The 22042-nt window shown below is 43.3% G+C and overlaps 1 protein-coding gene across 3 annotated transcripts in view; it reads left to right on the forward strand.

Moving 5' to 3' along the window:
- FGFR2 (fibroblast growth factor receptor 2) overlaps nucleotides 1-22042 on the forward strand; it is an 87226-nt gene that overhangs the window by 17553 nt on the left and 47631 nt on the right. For 2 of the 3 annotated variants that reach the window (XM_075504423.1, XM_075504425.1), the window contains 4 exons: nucleotides 3190-3456; nucleotides 4116-4190; nucleotides 11436-11605; nucleotides 18749-18872. In XM_075504423.1, the coding sequence (XP_075360538.1) occupies nucleotides 3190-3456; nucleotides 4116-4190; nucleotides 11436-11605; nucleotides 18749-18872 (636 nt within the window). The remainder of the gene's footprint in view (nucleotides 1-3189; nucleotides 3457-4115; nucleotides 4191-11435; nucleotides 11606-18748; nucleotides 18873-22042) is intronic. The other variant, XM_075504424.1, reaches the window with a different exon arrangement.

A 22042-nucleotide genomic window follows, 5' to 3' on the forward strand; every position in this document is an offset into this window, starting at 1 on the left:
GGGGAAATAATCCTGATGTCAGCCTCAGGGGAAGCATTGATTTGATGGTGCGGCGTGCACAGGAGTTCAAAATTTGTCCCTAAATTTCAGAGCGGTATAAAAATCCTTGTGCAGTGTCCTGGAGAGAGAGTTAACTTTGCAGCGTAGGTTGTTTATGTGCTGCCGGGAATTTTTTAACAGTTTAAACTGGTTGATTTTCGCAGTGAAGCTGTTGGGTGGACTCATGCCTCCGAATCCCACCTGTTCTCTGTTTGCTTTTGGGCACCATTTCAAACCCACACTGGAAAAAGTTTATAGGCAAACATTATAAAAAGTGACAGTCTTAAGTGCTGCTACATTCTAGTTTGGCAACACAAAGGCTTACCTGAAATAACTCACTATTTCCAAACATGACTTCATTATTTCATGACAACACTTTGCGCTGTATCTTCCCTGATACTCTAGAGAGAAAGAAATGGGGGAGCATAATATTTACCAAATGCTAATACCTGTTTGAAACTTGTTTTTCTTTAGTATGCTAGTCATTTTCCTTGCGAAAGGAATTTTTCTTGTAATTTTGAAATCAATGACTGTTCCTGAGTTTGGATTTGGATTTGTGTTGAAAGGCTCAGTGTGAATTTGGGGATAATAGTTTAAAAAGAGATGAAATCAAGGATGGGAGGTAGAAAATTCTTTTCCTTGTAATTGTACGCGAACAACGGATCTGCCCAGGAGGACGCTGCAGCCTGCGTGACCATCCTGCGAGTTCCCTGCGGCTCTTCAGCGAAAGCCGCTAACGCACTTAAAGGAGGGTTGAGTTATCTTCACCCGTGGTGGCTTTTACCAAGTTTAAACAAAGACATTTTTAAAGATTCCCGTACGTTGTTGGCACGGCGTAAGCTCTGTAAACGAAGTTTTCTTTGCAGGTAGAGCATTACGAAGAAGTCTTAAAAACTTCAAAGTGAATTGGTGAGCTGGCTTCAGCTATTTGTTTTTAATTTGACAGTGGAATCTGGATTAAAAAAAAAAATCTCAAGCATACTCAAAAATACTCATTACTGATATGAAATATATGTAGAAAGGAGCCCGTGCTCCTTCTGGAAATGAGATTTCTAGCAGTATAGCGTGGTGCTCGGTGAAACACCTGCATTGCAGATCTGTGGATTCTTGACTGTATCGCAAGACCGAATTAGTTTATAAGGAGTATAAAGCTGTATTGTAGCTTGTCCTAGACTTTGAGATGGAACTTTGCATACTAGAAGGTTTAGAGGCCTGGTTATAAAATCTAAATCCAAGAATCTTTACAGTCTCCATAACTGGTCTTGTTTAGATGGGTTTATGTACTCCTGGCCACCATCTTGGTGTGATGCATGTGTCAAATCTGTTGTTTGAAAAAACCACGTTTGCCCTAGGGAAAAAGCCAGGAGAAGCTTTGCTTGCTTTTCAAGGGCACATCCCTGGATCTGGTGTCCCGTTGCTTCAGGCAAACTCCCACTGAACTCCCTGAAATTACACGATTCCAGGATGAGTCGGAGGAGAAATTGGGCACGCTATTTTCAAGTGCATCAGTATAACCCAATATTTATATGCCTGAGTGTCCCACTGTGGTGGCCCACTTCTGGTACTCATAGAATCATAGAATATCTCGAGTTGGAAGGGACTCATAAGGATCATCGAGTCCAGCTCCCTGCTCCTCGCAGGGCTACCCAAAACTAAACTACTGACAGAGCTTCAACATTTCCACACTCCCATCCACGGGCTAGCTCAGATAGATGTGACGCTTGCTTAGACTCCTCTGTTGAAGGTGTGGTACACCAAATGACAACCCCAAGGATGAGGAATACAGGTTTCAGGGTTTCGGTATTCTTAGAAGCAAGGGTGGACACCGAGTAGTCGCCTATTTTAATATTCCCTCAGACTCCCAAACAAGCAGAGGTGTGTGTTTTATTTACACACGCACACAGCGGTGCACAGCTGGTGCGTGCGCGGGGAAGGATGGGTGCCGGGGAGCAGCTGTCCGTGCGATGGGACCCTCCTCGGGAGCAAACAGAAGACGCCTTCATGCTGCTTTGCCTTATTTACTTTTCATGCCGGCCTTGGCGAGGCCGGGAGGCTCGTGGGAGAGGGATACTGTGGTTGTAGGGAGAAAGCGGTTACAAAAGCAGTCCCTATACTGGGCACAGCTCCAGCGTGTGGGTCCCTCCACCCTGTGCCCAGCCATCCCACTGCCCCTGTGGGGACGGTCCCAGGTGCCCGGGGCTGCGGTTCCCTTCCCCCTGCTGAGAGCCAGCCTTGGAAGTGGGTGATGAAGCTGTAGTAACTATAGGCAGATGTAGTTTTCCAGGGATGTTTTTTTGGAAAAAGACTGTGGTTTGACGTTCTTCTCGTTACTTGGTTATGAAAGGGAACTGATGGATGAGCCATTTTGTTTTGAACTTCTGTGTACACTGTGACTTTGAAAGCTTCGCTTGTGTTCCCGGGTTTCTGCTGTATTCTGCTCGGAGGAGGCTGTGAAATAAGAAATTAAGCAAAAAAAAAAAAAATGAAGGAAAAAGTTACTGTCACTGGGAGCGGAGTTGGCAGCGTAGAAGGCAGACGTGGAGACTTTGGGAAGGGTGCAAGGAGAAAAATAAAAGACATATATGCTGTGTATAGGAACTCATGTTTATTAGCTTGCTTAGTGAGGGTTTTTTTTGACCATCCTTTTCTTCCAACACAGCTCTTTTCAGTTTAAAAAAAAAAAAAAAAAAGGCAACTTACAAAATCACATGGGGAAAGATAAATATTCGTTTGAATCGTAGACCCAAATGCTAAGATAAAAAACTGAATGTGCTTTTTGAAGTCCTCCTGCCTGCTCCAAGTTCTGTGAAGCCCCCGGGTTCAGCAGCGCTGGTCTCCCCAGGGTCGGCTCGCTGTGACCAGCGGGAAGGGCCGTGCCTTTGCGTGGCACGCGGGACGAGGCACGCGCCGAGACACCGATCAAAAGGGAACGAGCTTTGTTTGTGGTTAACTGCTTGAAAATAAAGCCTATCCCATCCGTGCATGTGGTTCAGTTTTACAAGACAGATTGCTGGGCTGATGTGGATGAAACTTTTTTGTTTAACGTAACTTGATTTCTGTGGATGAAAAGGGCCTTCACTGACTTGTGTTGGAAATTCTCTCCTTTCCCTTCTCTCTCTTCTTTTTCCTCCTTTCCTTCCACCTTCGCAGAGCCGCCAACCAAATACCAAATCTCTCAGCCAGATGTATATTCAGCACTTCCAGGAGAACTGCTTGAGTTGCGCTGTCAATTGAAAGACGCCGTCATGATCAGTTGGACTAAGGATGGGGTCCCTTTGGGGCCCGACAATAGGACAGTGATTATTGGGGAGTACTTGCAAATTAAGGATGCTACACCCAGAGATTCGGGCCTCTATGCTTGCAGTGCTGTTAGGACCCTAGACAGTGATACCCTGTACTTCATTGTAAATGTTACAGGTGAGTGAGTTCAACGTAGGTTTTTGCATGTAAAATGTGATATAAAGACACATTATGATATAATGTGAAACAGTCCCCTCGGGCACAGCGAGTTGAGCTGAGTTATTTTGGGTATTTTCCTCCTTGTCCTGACCCTGAAGTAGACTCAGTTTGTATATACTCCTTTTACTTCATGGGACCTATAGTGATTCACAGCCGCTGAATAGCTTTCTGTTTTATGCCACTGTGACAGGATTGAATTATACAGAGTCGCTGTGGTGATGATAAAGCCAGTAGAATGGATACAAGTTTTTTTCCCCCTGCATCAGAAGAGGAAAAGGGGTGTCCTACGTCCTTTAGTTAAGAGAGAAATCGTTCTGGAGACACTCAGTTCTGTTCAACTGAATGTCTTTAAGAAAAATAAAAATTGTAAGTGGAAAGAGATTTTTGGAGTTAGCAAGCTCCCTTTGGAAGCTTTGTAGCACTTCAGGATTATTAGCTAGTTTTGTTAGAATTTTATAAGAATAACACACATTTTGTGGCTGGATTTTCTTTTTCTATAGCTTCTGCACAACTCATAACATCTGTTCTCCTTGATAGATAATCTAAGATGTAGCATATTGGTTTATTTGTCTGTAAAAATAGGCTGGTTTAAAGACTTGATTATTTTTAATGTGCAGATGCTCTTTCCTCTGGGGATGATGAAGACGACAATGATGGGTCCGAGGACTTTGCGAATGACAGCAACCAGATGAGTAAGTAGCAGCGAGCTGCCAGAAGTCACTAGCAAGATCCACGTGGAAAATAATGTCCCGTCTTTTGCACTCCTGCCTTCAGAGCTTCTTGATTGTTAACTGCATGGGCTGTCAAATAGCGATATCTTTGTCCTTCTCCATTTTCTGTTTCACATAGTTCATAACTTGGAAAAGAAAAAGAAAAATAAACTAATATTCTTCTCAACATGCTTTACTGGTCTGTACTTTCTTTCTCCCTTCTTGCTAGCTTTTCTGCGGTTTCCTTTCTTCCTGAATTGAAGTTCAGTCTTTGTCTGGTTTAGACTCTCACAGATGAACTAACTTTCCCTGAACCTGAGCTGAAATTTAACAGAAAAAACAAAGATCCAGCTCACTTTGTCAAAAGGTGGTATGGAAACTTTAAAAATAAAATTAAGTTGTAATGAGGCAAATCCTTCAATCCTTAATCTTGGCAGAAATCTCCCCGGGGAGAATGAATTTGGAGACAATGAGGTTCTTTTGTCTGCAGAGGACCTCAAGGTTTGTTGCAAAGAAAGCAGTCCAGCACTAAAACTACATTTCATGTTACTTATGCATGATGAAAATGGGCTAAGAGAGTCTTAAACCTATCTGAATGTTAAACTTCAGTCCCTTCAGAGAATTTGGAAAGCTATTAATAGGCTCTAAATAGAGCAGTCGCTAAGAAAAAAAAAACGTAAAATTCATATTGGTTCCTTATGCCCCTATGTGCTGTTGCAAAATCCCCGTGGTGACTGGTAGTTTGCTATCGCTTGTGCTTGGTAAAGTCAATAACACAGAGAACACAGAAATCCTTCACAGGAGATGTCAGCTAGTTACCGAACGCAGTAGCCAGGTAGTATATTTGCTCCTCAGCCTGATTAGTAGTTGGCAGCTATACTGTATGCTTGAAACACTTGTTCAGATGGTAAAGTATGAGCCTGATTTCAGCTCCCCTAGTTAGTTGCTGTTGTATACGACTGCCCGTGGTCTGAAGCTGTGAAACATTAGATGCTATTTAAAATGATATAAGTTCTTAGCTGCCTGTTTGGCCCCTGCCATCTGTTAGTGTGATTAACCCGGTCTGATTCACAGGTGCAGCTTGAAGTGGCTGAGATTAAGCAGCTGGAGGCTGCTCTGACAAAGGAATGTGGTGGCAAAGATAATTGGCGAGTTTGGAAAAGGGACGCTGCTTTTAAAAGAAGTTGTCTCGGCAAAACCCACAAACCCAGGCAACGGTAGCGTTCCCCTGAAAAGGACTCGTGGGTAGAAATTCCTTTTGGGAAACATCCCTATGTCAGTTATCACTTTAGAGCTTTATTGGTGTTGGTCAGAAAAGGGCTTCCGTATTTTCGGTGTGTTAGGGAAGACGGTTGTGCTTCTGATCCGTGCTGATGGCTTTGGAGATTCACTGTGAGCGTAAATGGATTTTGGAAGTGCGTATAACGAGAAAAAAAGAAAAGGACCTGATCTGAAGGCAACTGTGCTCTGTAACATAGTGGTAACGATTCCTGCCCTTCCACGCAACAGGGAGAACTACCCAGTGGTGGCTTCTGTAACACTAGTGATGTTCTTGCAATATGAGCTGTCATTTTAAGCTACTGTTAATCAATCTTGATTCAGGAGCTGGTGAAAGGCCATTGACAATTTCCATCTGCCAGGAACGGGGTGTGTATTTTAGCAGGGGTCAGTCACACTTTCCCTGCTCAAAATGAAAGATGCCTCTAGAGCGTGAAGGTTTAAACATCTCAGATGGCGGGGAGAACACAAACTCTTGCGGTGTAGAAGGGAGGAAACTGCAAGAAGACAGATTGCTCCTGAGCAGAGCGTTGCACAAACAAATCCTCATGAGATTGCTCTTTACGAGGTGCCCACAAACTGCTGGGGCTTCTTGCAAGCTGCGGACGGGCGCAGGGAGCAGCACAGCCTTCCTCCCGACGTCTGAGCGCTCGACGGGAAGAGCTGGAAGCGGAAGGACGATCGTGGCACCACGTCCCTGCGAGCAGTCTGTTTTCAATGAAAAGTTGCATCATAGTAACTCAGTTGGTTTAATACAACGCTGCTGAAAGAGGGTTGTGATTTGGCAAGATCAGAGCTGTACGAAAGTTAGGGGTGGGACTTGGTGTGGTGCTTTTGCAAACCACTGAAGCTTGTGTATCCAGTGTCCTCTAAGCCTTCCCATCGGTGTCATTTGCCATCCCTCTTCTAGGCTTTTATATCATGTCCAAAGGGCCGCGTCTAATTTAAGAAACTGTTGCAACACAGACTGAGAAGTGAACGAGGAGTTGAGTAGTCTAAGTCCTCCCTGAGCATGCCGTGCGGCAGGCAGTGGTGTGTAATGGTCAAATGCCCTTCACCACCTTCTCCTGCCTACCTTAGGCAGAGCCTAGGGAAGTCCGGGGCCTCTCAAGAGTCCCTGGTTGCTGCTCTTTAAGAGAAAGAAGTCTTTAAGCGTTTCCCGAATCATAGTTTGAGCTTTGCAGATCTAAAACAATTTAACTGATAATTTACATACAAATTACAGCTGTGATCATTAAGGATAAGCCATGGAAATTGGCCTGGTTATGCCTTTACTGATGGAAACAAAAGGCCATAGTCTTCAAAGGTTGTTGCTTTTTTGATGAAACAATTCTGATAAAGTCCAGCTGTCCTGGCATGTTAATTATGATGTGATGAGGCAGGAAATGGCTGTAGTGCCTTCAACAGGAAACCGAACCTTGGCATTCTCATTCCTGCATATTTAGAAGTAAAGCAAACCTTTTAGAGCTGTTTTATTTACGATGGTAAGTATTCTTTTAAGCTTTTTTATTTTCTTTGCCTCTGTTACAAATATAGTTTCAGAGGCCAAGGTTTTCCAGCGCAGGCAGAGAGAGGCTGTTGAGGAAATCTAGCCTAATTGTCAAGGCTGCCCAGAAAATACAACTGCTCTTGAAGTCAACTGAGGCTTTAAGTGGCTTGGTAGCTGCGAGGAGAAACTCTCTCTTGGGAGAGGAGGGCATTCGCGTGTACACATGTGCATTTGACCATTTGCCCTGTGTGTATTTTTAAGTAAAAGGCATGCATAGCAGATTTCACTCTGCGTTTGGTGTCCTTCTAGCTTGACAGATATTTTAACTGTCTGAAAAAACACTGTGGTAGATTTGTTCCAGACTGCATCCTGAATAGCTTTTTATTACTTCCAGGTTTTGTTGAAGGGATTAGTGCTCGTGGAAGGTGCAGGATTGGTTCCACTGCAAAATAGTCCTCTTCCTCCACAAAATGGCTTTGCTGGCAACTCAGTTTTTCCCTTTGTTGCCCTAAAGGGGTGCCTCAGCTTGGTTCTGGAGGGCCACCTCCAAGGCTTTTTCTCCAGGACCTTGACCTGGGACTTTCTTTTACGAAGCTGAGGGCTGATCATCATCAGTTCCTACTGGCAGCAGTGGAATAGACATTGTTGGTACTTGTTGCCTTGTCCTCATCATGATTTTGAGAGGTAGCCCTAACTTAAGGGATTTCTATAATCCTGGCTTGGTGCTGGCAAGGCAGCAGCTGTTGTGATGGTTGCACTGAGGTCCACCAAGAGTAATTTATTCTGGAGACCCCTGGGTAGCCCTGAAGATGCTGCTATTCCTCCTTGAATTCTAGTCAGGCGATTGGAAGCTTTGTGGCTTTTTTCCTTATCACCCCTTAAACAATTTCTTCTGGGCCAAGCAATGGTAAATTGGCACCGAGAACAAAAAGTATCTAAATGTAATCCACATGCTGTTCTTTTCATGCCTTGAAGAATTTCAGAAGGGATGAAACAAGGTTCAAATTCATCAAATCCTGTAGAGTGGAAACCCACTCAAGGGAGCAGCAAAAATTGGATGTTGCCTAGAAGTGTTTTTTAATTAAAGGTCAAATACAATAGTGCTGAAAACCTTGGGGGGGGGGGGGGGGGGTGTGATGTGGTCATTTCAGGCGCACTATTGCCTGCTCGAGGTGCTTGTCAGGCAGACTTGGAGTTGCCTACTTTTGTATTTCTTTGTATTAGAGAAGTCCAAATAAAAATCGAGGAGTCCTGAAGTGAAGTGGTCCCCTGGGCTGCCTAATTTCAATTTCAGATGCAGGAGATTTGCCTGATTAGATGTAATGTATTTGCAGTGGAGTGCAGCGTGGGTCAGCAGGATATTTTCTTCACTAATGAGAGCTCTAAAAGCAATCAGGAATTCCCACCCGTTCCCCTGCTGCTTGTTACCGCTACGTGCCGGGGTTTGCCCTGTTGTTCCTGTGAACTTTTCACAGCGATGCTACCTACTTCCACCTGTCCTCTTAGCAAAGATGGGATGCGGTGGACACGGTCTGTGGGAGGACTCGGCACTTGATGGTATATAACTCGTTAACTACGCTCGTTATTGGTTTTAGTGAATCTGGATGTTTTTCCTCTCAAGACAAATAGAAGCAGTAAAAGGTGCTTTTAGATTATGATAATTTGACCTATAAAGAGAAATGCTGTGTGTTAATCGTATCGGTCGCTGTATGAAAGCACAAAATGAGGGCGAGTGTTACTGTTTGTGGATGTTGCTGCCTTTTTCTCTTTTCCCTTGAACATACTGAGGAGCTGCCAACATACGTTGCTACTACCTAGTGAAAACTGGTAGGATGTCTTGAAGAGTTTTCAGACGGCGTTTTCAACATGTGATGTCCTCATGTTTTTCTCCAAGCTCCCCTGTAATTCAGGAGCGTTGCAGGTTATGCTGATGTGAGGGTGGTGTGAGGGGAAGCTTTCCAAGCAGAGTCCTTTCTCCCAGCCCAGAGAGTTTCCTTTTCCCCTTTCTCCGTGGCACAGAACCGAGCCGCTTCTCTTCGTTCCTGCCTGCATCCTCCCAGCCTCTTCTCTGCGCCCACCGCTTCCATAGAGCAAAGCTTTTCCTGCCTGTGCATTTGTTGTATACGAGTCTTGTTGGAGCACTTCTCTTCTGGGGCAGAGGTTTTTAAAGGATGAAGGTTGCTGGAAAGGGGCATTGTACAAGAAAACCAGAAGATGAGCTGCCCTGTAATGCAGTACAGGCTGGTAGCTGAGTAGAAACTTGGCTGCACGAAGCAGCCTTGTTTGGGGAACTGTTGGTGGACGGATCCTGACCAAGTCAGATGCCCTGATCCCGGGCTGCACGCTGATGGGAGCTTCTCCAGAGCTTGGTCCATCCAGCCTGTGCTCGCCGGGGTGAGCTGCGGAGCCTGTGGTTCGGAGGTTGTGCTTGCCAGTGGATGCTTCCAAGCTTTTTATGCTCTGTAGGTGTGAGAAGGTGCGTGCGATGGACGTGACGAGAAGTGACCATGCTGGTTGCAAAGTTGCTGGCGCGGTGTTGCCGGTTTGGGGTCAAATCTAGGCACTCCGCTCTGTCTGGGATACCAATATAACTGGTTCGGATGGTTGATTGATGGCTTTGACCTGCCGCAGTTTACTTCGACTTTGTGGGAATTGTGGGTAGGGCCTGATATTGGTCACCTCACGTTGCCTTGTGGAAGATGTTTAGCGATCCAGAGAAAATATCCTTCTAGTATGCCAGTGCCAACATGTAGTTCTGCCTTTGCCTGGTATACTTGTAATGTAATTTGGTCTTTGCGTGTAGTAGTTAATTCCTTTGGTTGGCTTTGTTTAAAGTCTTCTGTTATTTTAATGTGATCCTGGCTTTAGCAAATAACATTAACAGTGATTTTCCTTGCATCCCTAATTCACTTTAGCCCGTGTAACAATTTCTTAGTGTTGCAGTTAAATTTTCAATAGTTACCTGATTTTCTATTTTGATTACATGCACAAATTTGCTTTGCTTTTCTACTTCATTAATTTTAACACTAATTGCCACTTCAGGCAAAAAAACCCAATCGCTTATCGTTCTTAGCATCATTATAAGACTTGCTTTTGGAATGTTTTCTTTATACTGAGAGAGACGTTGTTAAAGGATTTATTCCTGTATTTTCTATCCAGCTGTATTTTTATTTAGAGAGGGGGGCGGCAGGATTTCTGAGTTTGCACTGATTGTAAGAACTGCTATAAATATTTGAGGAACGGAAGAGTTTATTTATAGTGGAGTGTTAGGCTGCTAATGAAGGAAATGAAACAGGGCTGAGAGAAATAGGGTTATTTTTCTGGACCCCTCTAGTCCTAAAAATTCCACACTAATCTGATTTGCTTCAGGAAAACTCCATTGTAAGAATTAATGTTTCCTACTATTAAACAGATCTTGAATCTTTAACTTTTTAAAAACTGTTATGGTGAGACAACTGAAGCGATGCCGTGAAGACGCTGTGCAATGTAGCCAAATGGTGCACGGATCCAGAGCATGGGATAACCTTGTATATGGGTTAACCCATATAACCTTTGTATTTGTCCATCCAAATTTACTACTTGGAGGGTAAAAACAGATGGGTAGTTGTATGTTTTGGTCTGCTGTGTTTGATGTAGTGGTACGTGACAAATGATCGAGAACCTGGGCAAGAGAGGGGTTTTCCATGCGCTCCCCGTGCTCCTTGTGCGGGCGCAGGCTGGGAAGGAGGGGGTGAGAGCCAGGAGAGCCTTGCCAGGAGCTGGTAAAAGCGATCACTCCAGTAAATACGGGCTCAAGAGACGCTCTTGTGCTGCGGTTAGATGGCAGTGAACATTTGGGCTTCGCCAGGCTCAAGAGAGTGGGAAATCCCTGCAAAATGATCAATGCTATTGCTGAGTTTTGCTGGTCCTCCATTTGTAAATATCTGTTAGTGGTTTCTGTGGTGGTAACAGCACGGCTCACATTGCCGTGGTACACTGTACGTTTTAGCACGCCGCCGGGCGGGTAGGTATGTTTATCCCCCTTCTAACAGATGGGGAGATGTTAAGGCTGAGGCTTCCAGCGGGTCTTCTGACTTGGTCGGTCTGGCTTCAGAGCTGCGGTCTGAGAATTCAAAGTTTTTTGAGCACTCCCAGTAACTCAACTTGAGGTCAAAAGCATCTGATCGTTTGAGTCTGCTGAAAACTCAGTCCCTCTGCCTTACTTGACACACACAAAACAAAGGATATCTGTGGTTAATTATTGGAATTTTGTCATAAATTATATACTCAAGGCTGCAGACTGAGCCGTTTGCAAAACTCTGGTCAACACTTGTGGCATATGATTTCCAGTCGTGTCCTCTTTCTAAACCACACTGTCTCTGCTAAAACAATACGAGCCGCACTTTTTGTCTGTGGAAGGGGCTGGAAAGGGAGCTCGGTTTCCGAGTACTGATATTTCTGGATGTCTCTCTTGGAAACAGGGGCACCCTATTGGACACATACGGACAAAATGGAGAAAAGGCTACACGCGGTGCCAGCAGCAAACACCGTCAAGTTTCGTTGTCCGGCGATGGGAAACCCAACACCAACCATGCGATGGCTGAAAAATGGGAAGGAGTTTAAACAAGAGCATCGTATTGGCGGATATAAGGTACATTCTCATGATGTGATTTTGCAATTTCTGTTCTGGACCAAGGCTCTAAAAAAAAAAAAAAAACAAAACCAAAACAAACCTCACTGAAGTCAACAGAAAATCTTTTAATGGCCTTGGATCAAATGTAGAAGCACAAAAAAAAAAACCAAAGTAATTTTTTTCTTCTGGGGAAGGGTGGGTGGTTTCTTTAGCAGTTACTGAGCACTAATTCTGTATTTTTTTTTTTTTCTCAAATTCAAGCTTGTAGCATAGCAGTGCAGCTAAGGTTTATTTATAGACTTGCTTGGAAAACTAAACACTGACTTTGCAAAGACTATTTTGCTGTATTCCTTTTCAGCTGCACTGTTAAAAACATGACGATCCACTCTGGTGATTGTAGGCAGTTTAATAAAGGAAGGGCTGGAAGTCAAAAGTTATTATTTTCTATAGAGTTTATGGTCTGTGAAACTGAAATGGGAAGCAGAATTTGAGGGAAAGTAACAGCAGTTACTTACAAGGGTTTGTTTGAATTTCAAACAGCTTCAGATTAGATGTTTCATTCCAAATTGGTGGTTACTGATTAAGGGAGAGTTTTAGGGAGGCCAGCTAGCTCTGTGGGTTAGTGCACGGACCTTTAACCTCCCGGTATCTGCCTAGGTCAGGTCAGAAGTCAGGATTCGGTCATCTTATCCCGCTCCTTACAGGGGATGGGAGCGTGTGACGTTGACAGCAGATTGCTGTTCAAGCAGTACCCTTGCCACCACCCTGCCCCGCGTTTCTGAGTTACCCTGACCTCTTCTGCAGGCTACCAGTGGCTTCCTCACCTACCCGACACCTCAGCGACTTCTCTCCACAGATGAGACGTTTCCGAGTTAGTCACCTTGTGTCACGGTTGCGAGCCCCAGCCTAGAACTTCTGCTGAGGAGCTCAGAGCCATTTGTTAATGGTTATTAAGACAGAAGTTAACTGACTTTTCCAGACGGTGCAGTAAGCTCAAGCCCGAGTCCCTGGGGGCTGCCTCCCCCGGTTCCGTGCCGCTGCCTTGCCCCAGCGATTGCAGAATTTTTGGGGTGCTGTGTTTTGCGATGCCCTGATGGAGCTGGGGTGTATATTGCTTCGCGAGCTGTTGACTCAGATCCTGCTTGGTACAAAAAAAATGTGTTTTCCAGTGCAGAGGAGGACAAGCCATAGTCTCCTTTCCTCTCTAGCTAGATTTACTGTAGAACGTGTCATTTTTTCCAACATTTGTGTTAACAGAGAGCGAAGCCCAGAAGTCTCCCTGCATGAACACTAATTATCTAAGTAGACTTTTCCATCTATGTTTGCTTACACCATAAATTACTGTTGCTTATGAGTGTACACCTGGCAACACCTTCTGCCTTTCATAAGGCTATGGAGTGTTAATGAATTGGCTACAATTCAGTGATTTTCACCTTTCTCAGTGCTTATTTAAAAACAAAAAAAAGCCAATTAAAAAAAAAAAAAAACAACAAACTAATCCTGCCTTGGAAAATAATAGTAACTGTTTCAGTACTAACTGAGACATTATTTGAACACTTTGCATCTCATGAAGGGGAAATGCGGATATCACTCTTGAAAACCGTGAAGGAAAATGTGTGTCTTGCAAGGCAGGATGGAGATAACCTGATCTCTGGTTTGGGAGGGTGATCTTTGGCAGGGCGAATCAGCCCATGTGGGGCTGCGTGCTGCCACTGCTAGCCTGTGTTAGGGATCTGGGTGAGCTCATTTAGACTCGTGCCCATTAAATGGCACAAATTACATTTTTGCTCATGTGTATTAAACGTATACAATTTCCTAGGTATGTGTGTACTCTGGGAAGAAACCACAGATGCCTGTTTCTAAAGCCCGCTGAATAAGTGACGTACATACCTATAATTCTAAATCATAACTTCTTACATCTCTTTAGTCTGAAGGAAAAAAAGAGGGGACACAACTGTGGATTTTAGACTTTCCTGTTGCCCGGACTTCAAATTTTAAATGATCTGGTAGCATTTACTTATCATTGTTATTCTGCTTACCAAATCTATGTGTATTCCAGATTCTGTTGGTGTTTTTTTTGGATAACCATCTTTTTAAGATGGAAGCTTGTTTTCAGTGAACGGATGTTAAAGAACGAGGCCTCCAGAGCTTCTGGAGGCTCTGCCCTCCCCTTTTAGAGGGGCAGGGTGAGGTCACTGCGGGCTTTGTTCAAAATTATTCTGAAATAAAGGGAATTTTATTTTCTTGACACCTTTATACCGACAAATTTGTAATGAAGGAATCCTTGAAAAGGACTGAGTCTTTCCATGTTGGTCTGTGTCAGCCAGGTATCACAGCAACTCATGGTAATTCTTGTATGCTAGTTTGTCTTGAATCTGGGCGTTGCTATATGTAAAGCATTTTTGCTGGAGATCTTCGTATTCATAATACTTTGAGCAACTAGAATAGCTGGAACCAAACTTGGCCGTATCTGCCATCACCAGTTGATGTAACACCATCCATCCCTTTCGGAAGAGGCAATCATCCCTTGAAGACTTTAAGAACAAAGTAAAGAGAAGGAAAATGTGAAGCTTTCCAGTAATCCTCCAGCCACCTCTCTCCTGCTGACTTCAGCTAAGAAATCTCTTCTCTTTATCGCAATCAGATAGCAGCCTGTAGCACTTTGTCCCGCTGACTGGGGAATGTCTTGAGTCAATTTGCACTCGGGCAGGCTAGCAGAAGGGTGTATGTGCTGGCCAAGATAGCTTCCAGAGTGAAATTCCTCCACCGTGACTAATTCTGGGTGGTGAATTTCAAAATTGAACCTTTTATGATTTTTCAAGGTATACCCAATGTTCCTACAGCAAGGAGAAAGGGATCAGTTATTGAATGTCTAAACCCTTTATAGTCTTTTTTAATCTGTCTTTAAAGTGATGGTAGCTCTTGCTTGTGCATTAAAGGCATTTCATACTGTCTTTGACTGGATAATATAAATCCTCTGAGAGAGACCACGGGAGCCTTTACTTTTCTGTACACCACCCGGAAAGCAAATGTACTTCTATCAGTTGTTACTGTTTAAGTGTTAACAGGTGTGTGTTTTCACATGCATTCTGATAAGCTTCATCACTACAGTCATCTTATACACATTTAAATTCAGCCAGGTAAATAGAGTAAAGAAAGAGTTCTGACTCTATAGGAACTGGAAAAGCCTATGGCTTTTGTATGGATGTTCTGCACTTGTTCTCTCTGCCTGAGCAGTACCACTATACGTCTGAACTGTGCTGGTTTTGTGGGGAATCATATTTTGGTTTCTAATCCTTCTTTCTTTCGAAATTCATTTAAAAATTGACCCCTTTGAACCACTTTTTGCTAAGTGACAACTTTTCATGATGTATCTGTTCACTGAAGACACATATCTTAAAATTAAACAGAACTGTCCACAATTTTTTATATGATACTCTAAAAGGAAAATGTTTCTGTGAAACACTAGTTGCCCTTTTCTAGATATCTGACCAATATGTCTTGGCATTTTGACTCCAGTTTAGGTTTCCCACCTCCAAGCTATATTTTAAGGGTACAGTTGTATGCATTTGATATTGATAATTCAGTTTAAAAATTGAATTGTTTGGAGACACTATTTGGAAGAATTGGTTAAAAATTTGATGGAGATGGTGGCCAAAAAAAGCACCTCAGTAATTTGCTAGAAGTGTCCATAACTAGTCAGGAAAAAAACATGTTGATTATATTTATTATCTCAATCCTTTTGCAAATAAAGTACCATTTTTGGGTTTGAAGCACAGTATGAAAAGTACCATATTTTGGGTATGAAAATAGGTATTGCAAAGCAATAAAAAGAAAGATGGCAAAAGGAGTTATTAAACTGTGGTGACAAAGTATCTGAAGGGTCAAGCTGTGATTCGGGATGCTTGGAATGCAGTTGTTCCCTGAATTTCCCTATATCAAGAAAAGGCAATGACAAATTGGAAGGGATACCCTGAAGACCAGGTCACGGAGTGGGTGGAACTGTGTGGGTATTCTCCAGGATTTTGAAAGAACTCAATATGAGTTCAGGGTTAGGGTTAGGGGACAAAATAGTAGAAATTTTCAGGGAACAAAATAGTAGAAATAACAGGATGATAGCTGGCAAGGAGCTAGTCAGGTTGGAGAGCTGTAAGGGTTTCCTACAACTGATAGATCTCTGGCCGTGGACACTTGTCCTTTGCTGGACTCTATATGCCTGGTGAGGATGCTCCTGCTTTCAGCGGCTTGTTGCTGCCCTCGTGTTTTTTCCTAGTGGGTTAGTTCACATGAGCTCCCCAGTATGTTCTGTCTGCCAGACGAGCTCAAGTCATCTATTGAAACAGCTTAAATAGACCCAGTTGGTATTACGTAGGGAAACTTATTAAGGAATATTTGGAGAGCTGTAGCACTGGTGTCTTCAGTTAGAAGGGCCCTAGTGAGCAACCAGGAGGGAGCAGATGGCTTTAACCTGCATTACCAAAGAGACCATCTATTTACAACTTCAGTCACAAGGGTGGGTATTTTTTTGGTTTGGTTTGGTTTTTTTTTTTCCCCCCAGAAATGAATATCGCTGTTGTAGTTCATCCGTACCCAGAAGGCTGGTGTAAGACCGGCGTACTGTGGAAGCACTGCTTTGAACCTCTTTTGAAACTAGCTTTTATGTAAACTGGTGTGATTTTGGTGCTGGTTGTCAGTAAGGGCACCAGCTTTGCTGCCCAAATACAGACTTTATCGGGACTAGGGAGTGACGGCACGTTGCTTAAAAAGGCCACGTTAACAAAGCCTGTAGGATCAGGGTGTTGCAAGCTGCGTGGTTGCAGGGATGTGGCAGGACCGTCGCGTGTCTGAGAATGAAAGGTTCAATTTGGGAGCCTTCAGCAGGAGAAGATGCCGTCATCCCCAGCAAAGGGGAGTTTTTCTGGGCTTTGCAATGCTGCACTTGTGACCAGAAAGCAGTAAGCCAACAAGCTGAATCTAGTTGAATCCAGATTCATGACATAAATCCAGTTGTGTGACGATGTGTCATAAATGCTTTGGGCCTCTACAGCAGTTGTTTAGCTTAAACTGAAGAGGCTTAAGCTGTTGTTTTATTATAAAGATATTATCTCTTCTCATTGGAGTTAGAAGAAGGGAAATTGCACGAATACTTTTTAATATTGCCATCCCATATATCCATTTGTGGCTGTAAGTTAATGTTTTCTTATTGAATGCTAAACAATCTCTTGTGTTTTCCTATCAAATTAATTACTTACAGCTTGTTACCAAGTTTTATTTTGTTTTAACTTCCGCAAAGCCATGATCAGTTCTTCCTTGTTTTGCAGTCAAATAGGTTAAAAACACTTGCTCTCATTCTGAGAAGTGTGGTGTAACTTGTAATGGCAAAAAGTTCAGGTCACTTTGACCAAGTATCCCCCAAAATAGCTCATAAAGAAGTAAAATATTCAAAATATGTAGCTGTTGTATTTGTTATTTACCAGTGTTTTATGACAGTAATACTTCCTGACCCAAACTTTGACTTTCAAAGTTGCTTAGCAGAGTAACAAGACAGTAAAATAACCCTGATAAGCTCTTTCTAGCTTTATAAACTTATTTCTTAGCTCTTCATACAAAAAAAAAATCCCTATATGGTTTTGATGTACACCACCAGCATGGGGGGCTCGGGAAAGGAGCTGTAGGTTTGGGCTGGACATTTTGGGGTGATGTTGTCACACATTTCTGTGACATTTGGTTGGCATCCATGCCCTTCACCTGCTGCTGGAGTCTGGTCTACATTTTCTTTGTTTTTCAAAGCTCACACGGCCAGTCGTTAGCTAATATTATTAGCCCGTAACTAGACAGTAATAGTAATAACTAGCTAATGAGTTAATTACTAGCCCGGGGGACTAGGAAAGCCAGGAGGCCCTTACAGAGAGGACTCTCTTCTTCCAGGCTTTGAACTGAAGGCATTTTTACCTCCAGCAAGTGTGAGAGCTGAGCTCTTGGGACTGGGGACGCAGCCCTGCGTAGCCTTTTCCTGCTGGATAGGGACCTACACAATAGTCAGGCATGAAGCAGGATTTCAGACCTACAGCTGTAATGATCTTTTAAGAATGTGTAGTTTACTGGAAGTGTCACTGAATGGTCCATAAATTTTTCTGGTGTACTGCACTGAATTACTGCTTTCCATTTGGCTGATTAAAATGACTGTACCAGATTGTATTTTTATTCCATTTGCTAAAATACGTCCTTTGCAGTTTCAAAGTTGTACATTACAGCTACATAATGTTAAGATCTTTGAGCGCTTTGTCAAAAATGTAATGTTAAAACAAGGGATTAATGGATAGCCAGCAACAGGTCATTTTGGGAGCCAACTTCTGATGCAGGAAATATATATGTGTACCGGATGACTCTATATCCTTCCAGTATTGGGCTGGATCCTATTTTCTGCAAGACCAATGCCAACGCTCCTTTTGAGTTCAAGTGGGAACAGAATCAGCACCTTTAATACATTCTGTCCAAGAAGGATTGTATGAAATAAATGTATATCCTTATGCTCTGGTTCCATGAGGATTTTCTTCAGCTATTTTTCATGATGCAGCATCTTCATTTCTTTCTTGTGGTACCCCAGAGCAGCAAGAGATGTGGCCACTCTGTCTGTGGGAGGGATCCCAAACGTTGCCCTTCCGTACTTTGTTTCGCCAAAATGCGGGCTGTGTAATTGAGCTATTAGAGAAAGACGGAGACTTAGACGTTAGGATATCATATCCATCCCGTATTGCTGGTAGTTATTATTATCAGATGATTGTTTGGAGACAGATGGGAAATACCCTGAGGGTGTGAATTTGCTTTAGAGTGGATTGAGAGGTAAAGCCTGCTGCTGCTAATTGGTGCCATCCTCGTAAGCCTGGTAGGACTGAGTGTGCACCGATGTCTGCGGTGCTCAGGTCAGGGACGAGGTGAATTTATAGCGGAATGCGTGAAAGCTTTCACTGCTGCAGCCGTGCTGTACCTGATCAGGAATGAATAAAGTATTTCAGTGTCCAGAACCGTCAAACGAACACAGAAGAGGCTTTTAAACATGGATTATGAAAGGTTAACTATTCAGAAAACAGTTATTTTGGAGGGGGAGAGGGTGAAACTATGCTAGTGAACTTCCCAACCTCTCTGGTTACAACCTGCCAGGTCCGCAACCAGCACTGGAGTCTCATCATGGAGAGCGTGGTCCCGTCTGACAAAGGAAATTATACGTGCATAGTGGAAAACCAGTACGGATCCATCAACCACACGTACCATCTCGACGTTGTTGGTAAGTAAAACTCTGTCACGTGTAAGACGATGTCTTTAATTAATGAGTTTCTCTGTTAAAACATTTAGAACTAAGCTGATACTTTTTACATTAATTCTGAAGATGATTTCACAGTACTCTAAAGATAAGATTTCACTACATAACCAATTGCTACATAACTTCATATATTCATCTGTCTCATTCGTGTCTGTAGGACTAATCTACCCATGCCTTGGCAAAGGTGTGATATCCATGTATGCAAGTGATTTCTTGTTGCTGTGATACACCTACAAGCTTACTGTGACAAACAAGTAATAAATACTGATGCAATTTTAATCATTAATATTAAAATTTAATATTACTTGTACAATTGTACTAACACAAATTTTAATAGCTGCAGTTAGGAAAACTGTCAAGTGATCCTTTAGATTGCTGCTGTTATAGCTGAAACGATTTTTTTTTTTTATGAAAAGCTAGATATTGACTGCGAAGCTAGCGCAGATCTGGAGCTTCAGGAAAGGTACTTTGCATTCACAGCAGTGTAACAGAGATCTGACCGTAGCCCGTTGCATGGGCTAGGAGGAGTCCCTGAAATATAGGCGACAAAAATTGTGAAGAAATGGTTTTACTTGAGGACAAATTCTAAAAAGCTGTCTGAATTCTTAGTAGTAGCAAAGCCGTGATTCAGCAGGACTATTAAGCACCTGCTTAGTACTATTAACTTAATACCAAAATCCTGTTGACTTTAATAAGGCTTACACATATTTATTTAAGTGCTTAGCGAAATTAGGGCTTGAAATCTCAGGACCCAGTTCCATTCACCCCTACTCTTGCTGATTAGCCTGGACGGGTGTGAGCAGTTTTACTGACTCGGAAGGCATTGCTTTCCAAAAGTAATCAGTTTGGCTGTTACAATAGGACCTGCTGGTAGTACCTTTGGGGATCTGAGCTGCAGTTTCTGAAGTATGTCTTGAATGGGCTTTGCTCTCTCCAGGCTCATGGGATGATCTGAGCGTCACAAGCTCTGCGAATAAAACTTTTGCTCAATCAGTATTGAAAGCAAAAGTTAATTTGATTATTGCAAGCTATTTTTGGCTGGTGACTGACAGCCCAACTTATCTTCTGTGGAGAATCTTACTGTGAGTTTGGGTTTATATGACCAAAACAGTGACAAAATTTTCATTTCGCATTTCTTGATTGGTTTTTACATGAATAAAAATGCATCTCTTGCATTGTTTTGGATGCTTATTAACAGTAGTGTCTTATTTTGTCTGGGACCACTTAAACCTGTGGAAACCCCCAAATCCAAAAGAAAACCAGTGCCAGGTTCTCAGGGAGCAAGAAGTGAAAACATTCCCCACGAAAATGCCAGTGAGAGCTAGCCGTCGTGGAGCGGAGGAAGAAAAAGATAATTTTGTGATGGGGTGCCGTCAGACTGAAGCCCTACCACCAGCCCCAATATGTATAAGTCTTCAAAACCTGTCTGTGAACCACCCAACTCACCTGTACTTGGTTTTAGGTAGTCAACACTGAAAGCAGTGAGGATTTTTATAGCCTTGGCAATATTTTGTCATCCTCGGTAGAGTGAGCTATGGGTATTCCCCCTGTAAAGGATACCCTGTAAAGGTGGTACTCCTGTACTCGGCACTGGTGAGGCCGCACCTCGAATGCTGTGTTCAGTGTTGGGCCCCCCACTCCAAGAGAGACATTGAGGGGCTGGAGCGTGTCCAGAGAAGGGCAACGAAGCTGGGGAAGGGTCTGGAGCACAAGTCTGATGGGGAGCGGCTGAGGGAGCTGGGGTTGTTCAGCCTGGAGAAAAGGAGGCTGAGGGGAGACCTCATCGCTCTCTACAGCTGCCTGAAAGGAGGCTGTAGAGAGGTGGGGTCGGTCTCTTCTCCCAGGTAACAAGTGATAGGATGAGAGGAAATGGCCTCAAGTTGTGCCAGGGGAGGTTTAGACTGGATATTAGGAAATTTTTCTTCACTGAAAGGGTTGTCAAGCATTGGAACAGGCTGCCCAGGGAAGTGGTTGAGTCTCCATCCCTGGAGGTATTTAAAGGACGTTTGGATGAGGTGCTTAGGGACATGGTGTAGTGGTGGGCTCGGTAGCGTTAGGTTTATGGTTGGACTTGATGATCTTAAAGGTCTATTCCAACCGATATGATTCTGTGATTCTGTATTGTTGAGGTGAACCGAACGACTGGCAAAGCCATTTTTGTTTGAATGCTTGTTTAAACAAAGTTTATGGAGGGTGCAGCAGCAACGGCTGCCAGAGATGGTGAATTGTGTTCTGCATGCCTCTGACCTCTGCTGACCACCACCTTGCCGGAGGGTGTGGGCTGCTCGCATGGGCTCGCCAGGGATGCGACACGATTTACAGAGCCTGGCCCAGGAAGAGTGTAAGGAGATGATGAGTTGTGGAATTTTTGGAGGTATTTTGGGTTTTTTTTCTTCATCGTCTAGGGAGCCTAAGTTGACTCAACTTTGGTTTTGCTTAAAACTTTTTTAGTAGGCTAGATGGGAGGAAAAAGTCAGTTTTGCAATATTGGGAGTTTCACTTGCTGAAACAAAACTGGTTAAAAATTCCCGTTCCCTTCTCTGTCCCCTGCTCCTTTTCCTCGTTACCACCCAGTCCCAATCTGGCATGTTTCACGTTGACCGTAAATTTCTTCACCCATTTTTTCTAGCAAATGTGTCCGTGGATGATGCGGTCACTTGAGCAAATATTTGTCAGAAGCTCTCTCACCTCCTCTCCCCCTTTAAGCCTTTTCTTACCTTGAGGAATATTATGCAGAAGCTTATTTTTTCTGGCAGTAAATTATAGTGACCTGCACGAATGAATGGAATGGTATTCAGGATTGTGTCATTTATTTAAATGTCTGTTCCTTTCTATAGAGAGGCAGAAAAGTAAATAATGAGGTTTTTCAGAAGTGGCTAGTGATTTGGGGTGCTCGGTACCCAGCTGATGGCACCCAAAGGTGCCCTGATTTTCCCTGGGCAAATATTCAGCATTTTCTGATGCCCGGGCCCTGTGAGATAGGAAACCAGAAGTCCAAAAGTGACTTTTGCAAGTCACAACCTGCATTTTGGAGTTCTGTGTACTTAAGCACTTTACTTCCATTTTGCATGGAATTTGATGAGTGAAACTGTTCATTTACTTTGAAAACATATGTATGGGAATGTGCACCCTAA

The sequence above is a fragment of the Mycteria americana genome, chromosome 6 (genome assembly GCF_035582795.1).
Source record: "Mycteria americana isolate JAX WOST 10 ecotype Jacksonville Zoo and Gardens chromosome 6, USCA_MyAme_1.0, whole genome shotgun sequence".
Classification (NCBI taxonomy): Eukaryota; Metazoa; Chordata; class Aves; order Ciconiiformes; family Ciconiidae; genus Mycteria; species Mycteria americana.